The sequence below is a fragment of the Tupaia chinensis genome, unplaced genomic scaffold (assembly GCF_000334495.1).
Source record: "Tupaia chinensis unplaced genomic scaffold, TupChi_1.0 Scaffold000688_1, whole genome shotgun sequence".
In the NCBI taxonomy this organism is placed as follows: domain Eukaryota; kingdom Metazoa; phylum Chordata; class Mammalia; order Scandentia; family Tupaiidae; genus Tupaia; species Tupaia belangeri.
The window spans coordinates 5,914,505-5,932,925 of record NW_006160211.1 but is presented as its reverse complement, the minus strand read 5'-3'; the positions used below and the strand labels follow the sequence as shown (position 1 = coordinate 5,932,925).

The 18,421-nt window shown below is 39.5% G+C and overlaps 1 protein-coding gene and 1 pseudogene across 2 annotated transcripts in view; one reads left to right on the top strand and one right to left on the bottom strand.

The window, feature by feature from the left end:
• Window positions 1-12,333, top strand: part of WDHD1 (WD repeat and HMG-box DNA binding protein 1) — a 71,952-nt gene extending 59,619 nt beyond the window's left edge. For both annotated transcript variants that reach the window (XM_014592437.1, XM_006160567.3), the window contains 6 exons: window positions 351-404; window positions 2,727-2,770; window positions 3,151-3,321; window positions 5,387-5,517; window positions 7,776-7,914; window positions 10,593-12,333. In XM_014592437.1, coding sequence (XP_014447923.1) covers window positions 351-404; window positions 2,727-2,770; window positions 3,151-3,321; window positions 5,387-5,517; window positions 7,776-7,914; window positions 10,593-10,793 — 740 coding nt within the window. In that variant the 3' untranslated portion in view covers window positions 10,794-12,333. The remainder of the gene's footprint in view (window positions 1-350; window positions 405-2,726; window positions 2,771-3,150; window positions 3,322-5,386; window positions 5,518-7,775; window positions 7,915-10,592) is intronic.
• A 408-nt stretch (window positions 12,334-12,741) lies between these two features.
• On the bottom strand, window positions 12,742-13,149 carry LOC102468256 (cytochrome c oxidase copper chaperone pseudogene; annotated as a pseudogene).
• Window positions 13,150-18,421: the final 5,272 nt, after the last annotated feature.

Genomic DNA, 18,421 nt, shown 5'->3' with positions numbered 1-18,421 from the left:
GTTTTTGCTATAGGGCATGTGCACTCACCAGAAAGATAGAGACAGAGAGATAGAAAGTGAGAAATCACTCCTCAGGGAGGATGGCCACGCCGCAATCCCTTCTCTTCCATTCTCCTCTTGGGATCTTGGGCACACATGCACATGTGCCTGGCATGAGTTTAAGCCCCACGGGGTCCAGGACTTGAACCACGGTCAACTACATGGGAGTCCAGCAACGTAGCCATTATGCTATCTGCTGGTCCCCATCTGCTACTTTTTTAAAGATGTCTTTACTATTTACTTGTTGAATATTGAGGATGCCTTTATTTCTCCCATTTACATTGCATTGTTTTATCTTAATTATTCTATAGGACAGAACCCATTTTCCAAATGTGCAGATTCCTCTGATGTTCCATCCAAGTCAGGTGAGGAATATTTGTAAGTTTGTAATATGAAGAAAATTTTACAAGTCGATTATAAGATGATATATCTGCTGAAATGTACCTTATCTCTCTTAGGCCTGTTTTTGTTGGTTTGTGTGTGTTCTGTTTTAATCAGAGGTATTTATGCAACTATGATCATTTAACAAATATTTATTGAATACCTATTGTGTGCCAGGCATTTTTCTAGATGGAGGATACAGAAGTCAAGCAGACACAGATGGCTGATACAGATGGTTGATCCCTGTCTTACTGCTATTCAGCCCAACTAGAAAGATAGATAGTGAGGACAAATCTGAGTATCACTAAGGAAACATGCAGAATGCTAGAGAAACAGTTTAAAGGTGTTAAAGTAGTTGTGTGTTTGGGAAGTGGTACTAGGGTAATGGAAAAGGTTGGAGCAAGAGACTGCTTTTGGGGGGGGTTGCTATAGGGACGCATGCGCTTGCGAGAAAGACAGAGAGATAGAAAGCCGGAAATCACCCCCAAGGGGGGATGGCCACGCCACAATCCATTCTCCATTCTCCTCTCGGGATCTTGGGCACACATGCACACATGCCCGGCGTGAGTTTAAGCCACCGGGTCCTGGACTCGAACCGCGGTCGACTACGTGGGAGTCCAGCAACATAGCCATTATGCTAACTGCTGGTCCCATTGCTTTTTTTCTTTAAGCATAATCCATGTAGGACTACATTATGTGCATGTTATTTCTTTGATGAAAAAATTAACTTCAAAAAAGTGTAGTTTTAAAAGATCATTAACAAGTTGCTATAGTCTGATACATGGCAGAGAGTGGGTAGGGAACCAAAGGAAAGCTTCATGGAATGTTTAAAGCAGAGATTTGAAGAATGGGATGGGAGCAGGAGCAGAGGAAATACACTTGAGCTTAAGGCATAGCATGAATAAAGACTGAAAAGGTGGTGTTAACAATACTGAGAGCAAGGAGAAAGCAGATCTGAAGAGTTTTGGAGCAACAGGTGGGAATCAAGCAATGCAAATCTGCATAGGCTGTATTAAAGATTTAATCTTTATTCTAAGGTCTCTGAGAGGCTTTGTGGGTTCGGAGCAGGGACATTGCATGGCACACTGTGCTAAGGAGGATCAGATATAAGGAGATGACTGAGGCAGTCCAAGTGAGATTGAAAAGTGGTTTGGGACATGGTGGTGACGGTGAATGGGTAGCACTGAAAAAGTGTTTCAGAAGGTGATGTAGAGAGGGTTGGAGTTCAAGTGTGAAGAATGACCTTCAGTTTCTGACTTGAGTGGACGATAGTGCCGTTGTCTGAGTCGGGAAATACCAGAGAAAAGCAAGTATAGATAGGAAGGTGATGAATTACTACTTGGTGAAATGCCATATAGACAGTTGGATACTTGGATCAAAAATTTAGGAAAGTAGTCTGGCTTAGAGATATGATGTGAAAATCACTGGCATAAGTACATCAATTTAAACCATGAACATGGATGAGCAAACATTGGGAGAATATATAAAATAAGAAAAATGAGCTTAGGTCTAGGGAATCCCAACATTTAAGCATCAGGTAGAATAGAAGGAGGAACTGTTGAAAGAGAAAGAGACTATGGGTCCAGAGGGGAAGGAAATAAGTCAGGGAATGCTGTATCAGAAATCAAAGGATGCAAAGGTATCAAGAAGAAAGAAACAGCTATAGAATGCTACTGAGAGATCAAACAAGATGACTGAAAATCTACCCTTACAGAGATTATTGGGGCCACAGCGAGAGGAGAGTCAGTGCAGTAGTAGGGCTGGAAGTTGCATTAAATTGTATGGAAGAGTATATGGGCTGTGAAGAAATGGGAACAATGTCAATGAGAGATTTGGCTTGGTAAGGGGGATAAGAAAGTGATGGCTAGAAAGAACATGGGGTGGAGAGAGTTTGTTTTTTATTGTTGTTTAAGTTGGGAGACTTGAGCTATTCAAGAGGGAAAAGTCAGAATTGGGAAGGACCATTGATAGGGCAAATTTCTTAAAACAGGAGAAGGTAGGGTCCAGAGCACAATAAAGGGACTAATAGCCTTAGCTAAAATAAGGCACCATGCTACCATGGTAACAGGAAAAAAAGGATAGACCTGTACATGTTGGGCATGTCATGGTGGCAAATTGGGGTAGTTCCCATATCATGGTTTTAATTTGTCTTGGAAACAGAAAAGAGCACATCTATAGTTAATCTATAGTTAAAGAACAAAAGTACATTTGATTTTATATAATTAGGCTAAAATATTCTATCTAGTAGGTCGAAAGTTATCTATTTTTTTTACCACAGTTAAACAAAAGTTTCTTTCTTGTGAAAGGTGCAGTTACCTGTAGTAACCAAGGACGAGTAAACCCCTTCAAGGTAAACTCTTTCTGGTGTTATTTTCTATTATTTAGGCACATTTTCATGCAAAGAAGTATTTTCAGGTGATGAAATGACCCTCTCCAGTCTTGGAAGCAGTAAAGACTGATCATTGTGAAAACAGAGAAGAAAGCAGCACTGGTTTCCTCTTGGGCTAAGAGTTGTATTTTCTACTTTTCTGTGCTTTTGAAAGATACTCTCTGTTTGGAGATGTGACATTTGGGAGTATACACCGTAATCCTAATTTGAACTGTACCAAATATATTCATTTCCAAAGATATCACAACAATGTAAAGTTAACAGAAATTTAAAGGAAAAACAAATCTGAGATTTTTTTTCCTTCTTTAAATATAAGAGGCTAACACTAGTTTGTTCTTTAGGTACCAGCCAGTTCCAAAGAGCCAACCATGTCAATGAATTCACCACGTTCAACTAGTATTTTAGACAATATAAACAAGTCATCCAAGAAATCCACTGCACCTAATCGAGCAGCAAATAATAAAACGTCTCCGGTTATAAAGCCTCTGATTCCAAAGCCAAAGTCTAAGCAGGTACTATTTCAACTACCTACACCTGCAGGAAACAGCATGCTGTCTTCAGTTTTGTTCACTGTTTTACATGTGGGATAGGTTTCACTTCTTTTATTTTTTTTAAAGAATTACTTTATTTTAACTTTATTTGTTATTATCATTTTGATATTTCCAGAGAGAGAGGGGAAAGAGAGGGAAAGGGACAGTGAGAAAGCAAGCCTCCATGTTCAGGACTCGAACCACAGTCGGCCATATGAAAGTCCAGTGCCCTTAACCACCACACGACCTGATGATCCTTCCAGTTCTTTTATAATTGAACTGGTGAATCAGGTTCAACTCTGGTTTTATGTCAGAATCATTTTGTTTTTTTCTTTTATAAGAGCAAAAGAGGTAGAGAGAAAGAAGTGAAAGGGAAAAGAGACAGAGAGAGATATTTTCTGACAGGATCCTACAGTGTTGCAGTCCAGTCCTCATGTTCCAACCTCCCATTTAGCTAGGATTACAGCTATATGTATTCATGCCCAGCATGTTTATGTTTACCCAGGAACCAAATCCATGCCTCCCATGAGGCTTCTTGTCTCCTAAGCAGAGATACTACTTATGTGCCATTATAGTTGGACCTCTTCAGAGTCTTTTTGTTTGTTTTTGATAGAGTTTTTCTATAGGGCACGTATGCTTGCCAGAGACAAAGACAGAAAGCAAAGAATCACACACACACACACACACACACACACACACACACACACACCCAAGAGAGATGGCCATGCTGGAATCCCTTCTCCATTCGCCTCGGGATTTGGGCACACATGCACATGCACCTGGCTTGAGTTTTAAGCTGTCAGGTCCAGGACTCAAACTGTGGTCAGCCATGTGGAAATCCAGCACCTTCACTACACCACCTGCTGGCCCCCAAGACTTGCTTCTTAGAATCTTATGTGCCAGGCCAGTAGGTGGTGTGGTTGGGGCGCTGGACTCCCACATGGCCTACCACAGTTTGAGTCCTGGACCTGGTAATTTGCTTTCCCACTTTCTCATTCTCTCTCTGTTCAAACTAAAAAGTAGTAATAATAAATAAAATTCAATACAATAATTCTTTAAAAAAAATCATATGTGCCTAGGCCCTAGGCTTTCATCTATATATTTTTAAAACCCTCCCAGATAGTTGAGGCATATTCTTATTTAATATGACTGGTATAGTATATGGCCTTAAATTTTTCATTGTTATGTATCCTGACTTTATCCTTTTCATATTTTATCCAGATTTGTCATCAGATAGATCTGTTGTTTATCTCTTTTATTTCGTATAATTTATATTCATCTATAAAACATGGAATATGAAGTATAATCTTTTTGGGTTTGTGTCCATGTTTATTTATTTATTTATTTATTTTTTGGAGAGATTTTTCACTGTAGGGCGCGTGTGCTCACCAGACAGACAGAGAGAGACATAGAGACAGAAAGCAAGAAATCACCCCCCAGGGGGGATGGTCACGCCACAATCCCTTCTCCTCCATTCTCCTCTCGGGATCTTGGGCACGCACGCACACGCGCCCGGCGTGAGTTTCAAGCCACCGGGTCCGGGACACGAACCGCAGTCAACTACGTGGGAGTCCAGCGACATAGCCATTACGCTAACTGCTGGTTCCCTCCATGTTTATTTTTGACTGAGAACTCAAGACTATATATATTGGATTAAGAATTCTAAATAATTATAGATGTTTTTCACATTTTTCAGAGCTTGCTTGTAACATAAAAGCATACTAGATTTTTTTTTCTCTTAAAAATTTTTTCTATAGGGTGTGTGTGCTCCCTGGGGTGGGGAGATAGAAAGAGTGAGAAAGCAGTCTTCTAGGGAGGATGGCCACAGTACAGTCCCTTCTCGATTCTCCTCTTTGGATCCTGAGCGCATGCGCATGCACGTGCATACACATGTACGCTAGTCTTGCGTGTTTTTCAGGCTGCCATGTGTGGGACTTGAACCACTTAGTCGGCTATGTAGGACCCATCTACTTTAACCACCACACCACTGGTTAGCCAAAAAAATGTGTACTAGATTTTATTGCAGTGTTCTTATCTGTTTTTATAGGCATCTGCAGCATCCTATTTCCAGAAAAGAACTTCTCCAGCTGATAAAGCAGAAGAATTGAAAGAAGAAAATCTTAAAAATTCATTATCTGAAACCCCAGCTATTTGTCCTGAAAGCACTGAAAACCAAAAGTGAGTACATAGAGAAATTTGGTGTCCCAATACAAAGCACACAGCAACAGTACAAACTTACACAACTCTGTCTTTCTCTATTATAAGTAATATATTGGCACTGGTAGTGGGCATTCTGAACACTTGAGACTTTAAGGAAGCCACAAATATTGATTAATGTTTATTTGCATTACTTACTAAGATAGCTTTAGTAAGTTGTGTATGTGTTTTAAATTGTTGATACCCTTTTTTGGGACACCATATTTTATAATGCATGTTTTTATTTCTTTTTACATAATGTGGTTATTTGAGAGAAAACAGCAAAAGATACAAAAGGTGTTTGATGAAAGTAAATCTCTTTCCTGTTCACCAGTTCCACTCTCAAAAAAAAAAAAAAATTACTGCACAAGTTTCTTGTGTAGCTTTCCAAACTTATTCTGTGCATGTACAAATACATGTATTTGTCTATATTTTTAGTTTTACACAAATGGTAGCATATACATTCTTCTATACATTTTTTTGCTGCTTTTGCAGATCTTTTCCTATTGCTGCATAAAGAGCTTCTTTAATTTTTTTTTACATCCATCAAATAGATACACTTCACTTAGTTCTCTACTTATGGAGGACAGAAGTAGTTGCTGGTCTTCTGCTAGTATGAACACTGCTGCAATTAGTAATTTTGTATAAATGTCATTTCTCACACATGCAAATATAGATATTGATTCCTGTATGATTTAAGTTAATGTGCACTTATTATTTCAACAGATATTGCAAAATTGTTCTGCATTGATGTATCAATTTTTTAAAACTTTTAGTTCTTTCATGGAGAGAGAGAGATGGGGACCTCCAACAGGGTCTCACCATGTTGTGATCCTTCACCATTCCAGCTACAGATGGGGACTCCCAACAGGGTCTCACCATGCTGTAATCCTTCACTATTCCATCTAGCCAGGATCATGGGCATTCCCATGGGTGTGCCTAGCATATGCCGATTGAGCCTGGACTGAGCCTTCCATATGGCTCCAGTTTTAGGTAGTGGCAAGCTCCCACCTGGGCCACTGTGGCTTGCCCTGATGTTATGTCTTTTGTATACTCCCAGCAATATGAGAGCCCCTGTTTGTCCATATGTTATTTGTCTGCCAACACTGTTACCAGATTTCTTGACCTATGCTATGCCAGATTGCTAGATTTATTTTAAATATATCAGTTAAATTTAAAAAGCCACCATTTCTTTTTCAGCATTGACTGCTTCATTTCTTTAACATCTTAGCCAGTATAATTTGAGGGAGTAACTATGGTCTTTATATTTTTTTTCTTTTCTAAATTATGTTTAGTTTTTTGTTTTTGTTGTTTGTTTTTTGGTTTTTGGTTTTTTGGGTTTTTTTGTTTCTTTGTTTTCTATAGAGTTTGTGTGCTCACCACAGAGAGAAAGAGAGAGGTAAAGTAAAAAAGCAACCCTCTTCCTCCAGGGGGAATGACCATATTGCATGCAGACTCTTCTCTATTCTCTCGAGAGACATTACCCTAAGTTTGATTAAAATGGATCTTTATTTCCAGAAATTCACAAACCTTTTATTAAGCATTGATTTCTGGTTTTTAATTCTATTTTTCTGGAGGTATGATTACATTGAGAAAATTACTTGAAATTTGTTTATTTTCAAATATCTGGTAAGTTATTAAACTATTAATATTGTAATAAACTTCATTTGTTAAGAATTGTGGTTTTTTAATTTAATTTATTTTATCATTATCATCCTTATTTTAATTTGACCAGAGAGAGAAAGGTAAAATGAGAACACAGCCTGCCAGGTCCAGGACTTAAACCACAGTCAACCATGAGGGAGTTCAGTGCCTTAACCAGTACACCACCTGCCGGTGGCCCCAGTAAACTTATTCCTACAGGGGCCAGCAGGTGGTGTGGTTAAGGTGGTAGACACGAGGGGAGGTGTGTGGGGGGGGTGGCTACCAAGGCCAAAGGCGTTAAATAGAGTTGGAAACCGTTAGCTTATCAACATTTATGAGTTTGAAGTACAGAGTTCTAATGTACTTGGAAAATACAAATGGTAATACTTTTAAATTGATCTTACAAAGAGTTTTTCAGTTCATTAATCCTGTGATCTCCAGGCAGTTTAATGTAATGTAAATATTAACAAGTGTAATTATGTCTCCCTTTCTTTACATAGGTGTGCACAGATTAATAGCAATTACTAACTTGAAAACTCACAAAGCACTTTAAACTATGTTTTAAATATAAAACTTTCACATAATTGTTATTTTAGGCCAAAGACTGGGTTCCAGATATGGCTAGAAGAAAATAGAGGTAACATATTATCTGACAATCCTGACTTTTCAGAAGAAGCAGATATAATAAAAGAAGGAATGATTCGATTTAGAGTGTTGTCAGCTGAAGAAAGAAAGGTAAGGATAATTGTTCTGAAATTGACATCTTAGCACATAATCCAGGTGTAAAAAATCCTTATTATAGAGATGCCTTTTTCTGGTTTCAGAAATTGAATACATCCAATAAATTCTATTTATTTATTATTTATTTATTTGAGAGACAGTTTTGCTAAAGGGCACATACACTCACCAGAGTGACAGAGAAATCACCCCCTGGGGGATGGCCACACCACAATCCCTTCTCCTCTTGAGATTTTGAGCATACACACACACGTGCCTGGTGAGTTTTAATCCACCAGATCTGAGACTTGAATTGCAATTAACTATGTGGGAGTCCAGCAATGTAACCATCATGCCATCTACTGGTTCCCCAATAAACTCATAATGGAGAGGAAATTAAGTAAATGTGAAGTGTCAGCTTTGCACATATGTATTAATTATTATTTAGTTATATGTTTTTATTTGTACATGTTCCTGTGTATTTTTTTTTTGAGAGATTTTCACTGTAGGGCGTGTGCGCTTGCCAGACAGACAGAGAGAGACATAGAGACAGAAAGCGAGAAATCACCCCCCAGGGGGGATGGTCACGCCACAATCCCTTCTCCTCCATTCTCCTCTCGGGATCTTGGGCACGCACGCACACGCGCCCGGCATGAGTTTTAAGCCACCGGGTCCGGGATGCGAACCGCGGTCGACTACGTGGGAGTCCAGCGACATAGCCATTACACTAATTGCTGGTTCCCGTTCCTGTGTATTTTAAGTTAGGTGAATACCCCAAGAAAAAGTACATTCGTTATAAATCAAAAGAAAAAAAAAAGATGAAGAAATAAAAATGAAGTTACATTTTTAGATTACTACTTTAGGGTCTTTGTAAGAACTTTTAAAAACACTTTCTACTTATATATTAAACACTAAGACAATAATCCTTTAGGAAGGAAGTGCTGGTATTCTATTCCAGCCTTTCACTTGGAAATTGGGACAGGTGGCTTGCTCCTCGTGTGCACTTATGAAGGAAGGTAGGAGAGGCCTCCTATTGCAAAGAGAAGGAATATGTATGGAATACCAATTAAAACCCCGATTTCGCTTCCTCAAGGGAGGCAGTGTTTGGCTGGAGCACACTGGTGATATTGATAATTGCTTTGATAAGTGGAGTTTTATGACTTAAAAGTATTGCGTAATGAGGAATCTAGAAACTGCTCTAACTACCTCTAGGCTCATTTAGAACCACAGTAATTTTAGTTTCTCATGTTTTGTAAGTATGGTACTTATAAAAGGATAAAAATTCTAAAGAATTAGATAAAATGGCATCTGAGTGAATAAGACCTTATACTGCAAAAGAGGAAGAAACTTGGCAAAAGTTGTGACTGTGTTTGTGCAGGCTTAAAAGTGGAATCAGTAGTTTGAAGGTAAACTGTAAACACTTACCTAAATTCAGACTGTTAGCATGGGAAATTCCATATAGCTTGATGGGTCTTTTTTTTTTTTTTTTTTTTGGAGAGGCTTTTTGCTATAGGGTGCGTGTGCTCGGCAGAAAGACAGAGAGAGACAGAAAAACAGAAAGCGAGAAATCACTCCCCAGGGGTGATGGCCATGCCACAATCCCTTCTCCTCCATTCTCCTCTCAGGATCTTGGGCACGCACACGTGCCCAGCATGAGTTTAAGCCACTGGGTCCAGGACTTGAACTGCAGTCAACTACATGGGAGTCCAGCGACATAACAATTATGCCAACTGCTGTTCTCAGTGGGCCCCTTTTCTTTAATAAATAAGAGATTTGGGCTCCTAGCTGTAGTAGTAGATGCTGGTTGATGCTGCTATTTGGCAAGCTGAGGCCACATAGAGGCTTGGGTTTGAGTCACAGCCCACCTTAAAGGCCACGTTGGCATGTGCCTCTAGTCCCAGGTACTCAGGAGGCTAAGGCAAAAAATCACAACATAGCAAGACCCTATCTTTAAAATATATATTAATATATATATATTTAAAGTATTTTACATATATATATATATATATGTATGTATGTAAAATTAGGAGACAGATGAAATGAGTGGACCTTGTTTGATGCTTGCTGAGTGAATAAAAACCAATCCTAAAAGAATACATACTGGAGCCAGCAGGTGGCGTGGTGGTTGGGGTCGCTGGACCCCCATGTGGCCGACCGTGATTTGGGTCCCAGACCTGGCAGCTTGCTTTCTCACTTTTCCTCTGTCTCTCTGCCAGTCTCTCTCTGACTCTGTCCCTCTGTGGTCAAATTTAAAAAGTAAATAAAATTTAAAAAATAAAATAAGAAAAAGAATACATACTGTATGTTAATTTATACTATATGTTATTCATCCCTGAATTAACATAATAGGGATGGAGAATTGAGTAATGGTTGCTAGGTGCTAGGCCTGAGTGTATATTTGGGACATTGGGCAACACGATAGATTCTTGCAGTGTTGGAACTATTCTGTGTTTTGACTGTGGCAGTTTCAGTTGAAATAGTGTATACATCAGGTGTAAATTTTCTAATGAACTCTTCAATCAAATAATAAAAGATTTGTTAACAGTGAAAATTCTTAATGATTACCTTGACAATTCAAGTGCTAATTATTCTGCTTTATGTATGAGAATGTTCCCTGGAAAAATAAGTAACTTGTTTTCTTCCTATTTCTTTGTTATTGCTTAAAAATCTTTTCATTCCCCCAATATTTTACAAAGGCATGGACTAAAAAAGCCAAGGGAGAAACTGCAAGTGATGAAGCTGAAGCAAAGAAGCGAAAACGTGTGGCTGGCGAAAGTGATGAAACAGAAAACCAGGAAGAAAAAGAAAAGGAAAATCTGAATGCCCCTAAAAAGCAAAAATCTTTAGATCTTTCTACAAATCAGAAACTGTCAGCTTTTGCATTTAAACAGGAGTAAAGGAAGAAAGTGACCTTAGGAAAGTAATAGACATTTTTTATTCATCTTCGATGAATCTGGACTTCTTTTTTTTTGTCTTTAGGAAACTCCTTTTGTGTTTTTAAAAGAGTTTAACAATAACTGTTTGTAGGATAATTAGTAATTATATTGTTAAGGTAGAGGGCATGTGTAAAAAGTATCGGATTACTCTGCCTCCAAATTGAGAGCCATTCAGAAACCTCGTGATTGTGATTACTGACTTTAGGCCACTAACATGCCCAGTGGAAGCCAGTTTGATTTTGTTTCTTAACTTCAGAAATCATCAAAGCCAAGGTCCTAAACCCTCTGTGCATTGTACCTGTTAGCAGATGCTAATTGGGTTATGTCCTGTCATGGGAAGTACCACAGCAGTCTGTGGTAATAGACTTCCTCCCAAGAATATTACCATACACTGCTCTTACGTCTGTATTATACCTGGGGGCCCATGTTTTTAAGTGTGGACCCTAGACATGTAAATAATTTGGTAGATGAGAGTTTTCCTTTGTGTGTTTTAGAAATTTCTTCATATAGCTTTTAAGAATTGTCTGTTTTATAGCCCAAGATTTTTTTAGGAAAATAAAACTTATCATTTTTTTATTTGGCTTGATAGGGTCTTAACATACTATTTTCATGAAATGTACATGTTTCTAGAAAATGTATTTTTTATTTACTGCCATAACTTCTACTAGCACCCTACTCCCATCTTGCTCCTCACTATACATGCAGTAGAGAAGCACTGAGGAGGTTGCTTTGACAGTGTCATGGCCCAGGGCATAATGTGCTTCTGGTAGGATACTCTGGTTATCAGTACTGGCAAGACTTTTCAGAGCAAGTCTTGGAGGGCTTGATAAGAGAGTTGTTAGAGTTAGGGAGGTGGTTGCGTTAACTTATTTTTTATTTTGGACAAACAAGGCTTAATTTCATACCTTTTGGCTATTCTAAGAAGAGACTAATACAAATGCAGTCACATAAAGACCAAGTACTGGTGTGGGGGTGGGAATTAGTCAAAATGAAATCAAGGGGCTCAAAATTGGCAACAGGTTATCAGTTGAAAAGTATATAATATGTTGAAAATGTTTACATCCAGGAGCAAAAGGATATTTTTTGTCCCATGTTTATCAAGGTTAGGAAGGAAGGTGTGTCTGGTGTTTTAAATATTAGTAGCTCATATCAAGAGACATTATATAGCATAATGGTTGGGAGCACAGATTCCCAAGCCAGGATGCCTGAGTTTGAAGATCATTCCAGCACTGCCTACCAGCTGGGCAGCTTACCTTGGACAAATTCTGGCCTTGTCTATTCATCTGTGGGTATAATAATAGTACCTCCTTTATAGGGTTGTTATGGGAAATAAATGAGATAAAAGCACTTAGTTCCTGACACATAGTACCATTTTATATAAATGTTGGCTATTATTATTATGCTCTTGGCCATTTTGTTATTAGGTTCGATTTTGAATACTGTGGTACTAATTTTGATTCTAAGATCCCGAAGTAAAGATTTATTTATACTTTGGAAAGCATGATTGTAGACATGTATTTTGTTTTTATTTCTCTAACATACTTGCTATACATGCTGAATCATACTTAAAGATAAAATCCTTGAATGTTATGCTTCAGAACCATAGGAACCTGATAAGATCAATGATTTGCAAAAGGATTGGGGGAGGGGGCTAGGGTGGAGAGTCTCAACATGTTGCAGTTCTCTTGTTTCAGCCTTCCAGCTGAGATTAGTCATGTGCTGCTATACCCAGCTCTTTTCTGAACAGGGTCCTGCTTCGTGGCCCAGGCCAGCCTCAAACTTATAATCCTCCTGCCTTAGCCTCTTGGGTTACTGGGATAATAGGCACACACCAATGTGGCCAGCCTTTATTTGGACAGGCCCTACAAAAGGGTTGTTTTGTTTTGTTTTGTTTTGTTTTGAATAGGGATATTTTCTTATCTTTTTTAAAATAAATTATACTTTTTCCATTTATTAAAGCTCATCAAAAAACTCCCCAAAGTAGTTAAATCTTCATTCTTCAGGAATTATTCACTCACAGAGCAGATCACCATTTCATATTTTAAATCCCAGGGCTCTCATGCACTCCTTGTGGGCCTCAATTAGATGTCCACAGTGCTCTTCTCCTTTCTCGATGATGGACGCATCGCACGCCTTCTTGGTCTTGGGGCAGGCGCAGCAGGGCTTCAGCGGCTTCTCCTGTGACTCAGCCAGGGCAGGGCTTGCAGCGGCCAGGCCCGACATCTTTCGCGCCGAAAGCACCTCAAGTGCAGACACCCTAAACTCTACCAGCCCTTACAAACGCCGATTCGTCCGCAGTCCCAAAAGATGTTTTTAAATTTTTAATTAAATACTTTTTTTTTAGTTTTCTATGGAGTACATACACTTGCCAGAGAAAGATAGGGGGCAGGGAGTGAGAAATCACCCCCCAGGAGTTGGCCATGCCACAATCCCTTTTTCTCCACTCTTCTCTGGAGATTTTGGGCATAATCCACACGTGCCCTGTGTGATCTTTAAGCCGCCAGGTCTAGGACTCAACTGTGCAGACAGCCATGTGGGATACCACCACCTTAACCTCCACACCACCTGCTGGCTCTTTATGAGTTTTTTCCCCCTTATTTTTGATAAGAGCACGTGAGAGAGAGAAGCACAGCATCCTCTAGAGTCTCCTGCCTTTTGGATCCTAGGCATTCATGTGTGTGCCCTGTGTGTTTTAGCATGACCGAGTGAGCCATAAATTCAAATCTTGGTTGTGCTTCCAGTTTTTCTTCAGCAGTACATTACTGCTGTGCCGTGGAGCCCAGAAAGGTTTTTATGATCCTCTGCTTTCATTTGATTGAAGAAAAGTTTTTGTATTGAACTTGGCTTACCTCACAAATCAGAACTTTGAAACTGAGAAACATTATCCTTGTTTCTTTGCTATGTAAGAGTATACCTTTTTTTTTTTTAGAATTATTTTTTCAACTTTATTGATTTATTGATTGATTGATTGATTGCAATTTGACCTGCAAGAAATAGAGCAAGAGGGCAAGTGAGAAAACGAGCCAACAGGTCCAGGACTCACACCACGGTCAGCCATGTGGGAGTCCCGCGCCCTTGACTACCATGCCATCTGCTGACCTTGAGAGTGTACCTCTTTTTAAAAAATATTTATTTAGGGGATTAAGGCTTACTAATAGAAGTAGTAAATTTAGTAAAATAAAAAAGACATAGGAAAATGGAAATAAATTTATATCTTAATTACCATGATGAATTCAGTAATGTTGCCTGTTCTCAGTTTATTGAATACCATAGAAAGTTGTCATGTATTTAATTTCATTCTCTGAAAGAAAAAGCTTATCAGAAGAGGGTATTTTACAGCTTTACACTCATCAGAAGAGCATCATTGGTCTGGCCCCCATAGCCTAGTGGTTAAAGGAGCTGGATTCTAATGAATGTTGTTTGAATCCTGACCCAAATGCTTTGAAAAATATGCTGGACACTTGTGTATACACACCTAAAATCTTTTTTTTTTTTGGAGGGGTTTTTGCCATAAGGCGCATGTGCTCGCCAGACAGGCAGAGAGAGACATAGAGACAGAAAGTGAGAAATCACCCCCCAGAGGGGATGGCCACGCCACAATCCCTTCTCCTCTTGGGATCTTGGGCACGCATGCACACGGGCCCGGCGTGAGTTTTAAGCCACCGGGTCCGGGATGCGAACCACTGCAACTACATGGGAGTCCAGTGACATAGCCATTATGCCAACTGCTGGTCCCTACACACCTAAAATCTTAACAGGATGAAGAATTGAAGAAAAAAGGATCATGCCATAACCACACCCCATTGAGAGGTGCTTTCTTCCTTTCTCTCTCTCTGCCTCTAGTGTGCACATGCTCTCCAACAATTAAAAAGGAAGAGCATCATCAAATTATCCCAGAGAGCAAGTAAGTATGCACACATGCCAAACTCTTGATGAGAAATGGAAGAAAAAAGGATTGCGGCATGACTTCAATCGACCCGTTGGGAGGTGCTCTCTCGCTCACTCTCTCTGGCAAACACACAGGCCCCCTAGCAATTTTTAAAAAAGGGAAAAATGAACCCACAGAATGGGGAAAATATTTTACGAATCATATATCTCATAAGGGATTTGTATCTAAAATATATAAGGACCTGTTACAAATTAATAATACACAGACAAGTAACTTAAGTTTTAAAATGAGAAATTTTCAATAACCCAATTTAAAAATGAGATTTGAGAGCCAACTCAAGAAAAGTTGGATCCCACATACTGATTGGTTCAAATCCCTGTCCCAGTCAGCTTGAAAGCACAACAGGCACATGTGTGAGTGTCAAAGATCCTACAGGCTGGAAGACGGGAAAGGGGATATCGGTGTTACCAGACCCTGTCACAAGTGCTCATCTCTCATTCCTCTGTCTTTCTCACATGCAGACACACATGTTCTGTCATGAATAAAGAAAAAAATACTTGAAGACCTATTTACAGCACTTTCTTTAAATAAAAATGAGACTTCAGAAGACATTTCTCCAAAGAGGATATACAAATGGTCAATAAGCACATGAGAAGATTCTCAATATGTTTAGTCATTAGAACAATACTAGTCAGAACCACGAAAAGGTAACATCACATCTACTAAGATGACTGTAATAAAAGGTGGACAATGCCGATGTTAATGAGAGTGTGGAGAAATAGGAACCCGTATATGTTGTGGTAGGAATGCAAAATGGTGCCATTTGCCAGTTCTAGAAAAGTTTAAATATAGAGTTACTCAGCAGTTCCACAGTTACATATAAACCTAAGAGTGATGATAATGTATGTCCACACGACATCTTGGACATGAATATGTATAGCACCATTTTTTTCTAATAGCCAAAAAACTATCTAAATGTCCATCAACTTATGAATGGATTATCCATGCGATGGAATGTTGGACAATGAAAAATAAGGGAAGTATTGATACATTGGTACAACCCATTAACCACAAGAATGTGGTAAGTGAAGGTTGTCACATGGTACAACCTATTTTATGATTCCATTTATATGAAATATCTCAAATAGGCACATTTATAAAATTAGATTGGTGGTTGCCTAGGACTGGGCAATGTGATTTGTAATGGGTAAAGGTTTTCTTTTGGAAGTGATGAAAAACTTCTAGAATCTGTTCTTAAATACTAATTCACAATTCTGAGAACTTATTAAAAAACAATGATTTGCACACTTGAAATGGGTGAAGATATGGTAAGTGCATTACATCTTAAAGTTATTTAAAAACTTAACTCAAGAAGAAATAAAAACTGGTGTGCCGTGAATGGCATTGGCCAATGGGTGGTGTGTAGGTTAAGGTGGCTGGATCCCACCTGGCTGAGAATGCAGCTCAAGTCCCAAACCAGACAGCTTGATAATCATGTGGACTGTGTGTGCATGCATGCCCAAGAAGACTGGAGGAGAAGGGATTGTAGTGTGGTCTCCCACCCTCCCCTGGAGGCAATTTCTCTCTCTCTCTCTCTCTCTCTCTCTCTCTCTCTCCCTTCCTCTCCGTTTCCAGCAAGTGCATGAATCCCTTAGCAAAAACTAAAACAAAAAACATGGGGCCAGCAGGTGGGGTAGTGGTTAAGGCTCTGGGCTCCCACATGGCCAACTACGGTTTAAGTCCTGGACCTGGTGGCTCGCTTTGTCACTCCCACCCCCCCACACACACACTCTATCTGGTGAGCACATGTGCCTTATCGCAAACTAAAAAAAAAGTAAGGTAGTGTAAAGCCAATTTTAAAATCTTATGGCCAGCCTATGACCTGGTAGTTAAGATGGCTAGATCCCTGGGCCCAGCAGTTAGCATAATGGCTATGTCGCTGAACTCCCACATAGTCGACCATAGTTCAAGTTGTGGACCTGGTGGCTTAAACTCGCAATGGGCGTGTGTGCATGCATGTCCAAGATCCCGAGAGGAGGAGAGGAGAATGGAGGAGAAGGGATTGCGGCATGTCTGTCCCTCCTGGGGGGGTGATTCCTCACTTTCTGTCTTTCTGACAAGTGTACACGCCTTATAGCAAAAACCTCTTTAAAAAAAAAAAATGGCTAGATCCCACATGGCTGATCATGGTTCAAGTCCTGGACCCAACAGCTTGAAAAAGTAGTCCATATTTAGAATTCTTAAAAAAAAAAAAATGCTAGATCAATATAGAGTCCAGTTTTATTTTAAGTCAAGTAAAAATTAAGGCTTATACAAATACTTAAGTATATATAGTAGCTGTCAAAATTTTGATATCAAAATGACAAAGGGGCTGACCCTGTGGCCTAGTGGTTAAACGATCCATATTCCACGTGGCTTACCACAGTTTGAATCTTGGCCCCAGAGAATCATGCTGGGCATGTGTGTGTGTGCCCAAATCTCAACAGGATGGTGACATGGAGGAAAAGGAATTGTGCTATGACCATGTTCCATAGGGTGGTGTTTTCTTCTCTCTGTTTTTCTAGTCTCTCTGGCACGCAAACTCCTGACAATTTAAAAAACAAGAAACAAAAAAACAACAAAAAAACTTGATAAAGTTTCAGAAAGAACAATTATAAACCAATTCCATTCATATTCATAGATGAAAAATCCCATCCCCTTTTTTCAAATTTGCTGTAGGGTATGTACCCTCAACAGAGGGAATGTGAATGTGAGAATCACCCCTTAAAGAGGGGATAACCATACCACCATCCTCCATTTTCCTCAGGACTTTAGGCAAACATGTACATGCACCAGGTATGTATTTTAAGCTGTCAGATCTGAGACTTGAACCACACAGCCATGTGGGATTCAGCTGCCTTAACCACCACACCACTGGCTGGCCCCATAGATAGAAAATCTTACATAAAAATTTTAGTTCACCAGATCCACAATGTATAGGAAAGCTACAATTTAGCTATCCCATTGGCTTAATTCTAAGAACACAAGATGTGTGTAACTTTAGAAAATTTGTTAATGCTGACTAAAGGATAAAAATTAATGGGGCCAGCAGGTGGCATGGTGGTTAAGGGCACTGGATTTCCACATGCCCAATTGCAGTTTGAGTCCCAGATCTGGGGGCTTGCTTTCTCACTTTTCCCTTTCTCTCTGGTCAAACTAATATAATAATAATAATAATAATAACAAATAGAATTAAATATTTTGAAAAATTAAAGTGTTTTTGCATGAATATACATCATGTTCAAAGAGATTTGTGCCATTCTGTGTTTTTCTCCTGCTATTTTATGAAATTAACTTTGTATGTCATTGGATATGTCACCCAACAGTCTTACACACACACACAGGGAGAATAAGAAAGCAAGCCACCAGGTCCAGGACTCCAACCATAGTCAGCCATGTGGGAGTGTCCAGTGCCTTAACCACCACTGCTGGCCCCCATTTGTTGGAAATTTTAACAACCATTGTCATGATATTAAGAGGATGAGAGGGACCAGCAGTTAGTGTAATGGCTATGTCGCTGGACTCCCACGTAGTCGACCGTGGTTCAAGTCCCGGACCCAGTGGCTTAAAACTCATGCCAGGTGCGTGTGCGTGCGTGCCCAAGATCCCGAGAGGAGAATGGAGGAGAAGGGATTGCGGCGTGACCATCCCCCCTGGGGGT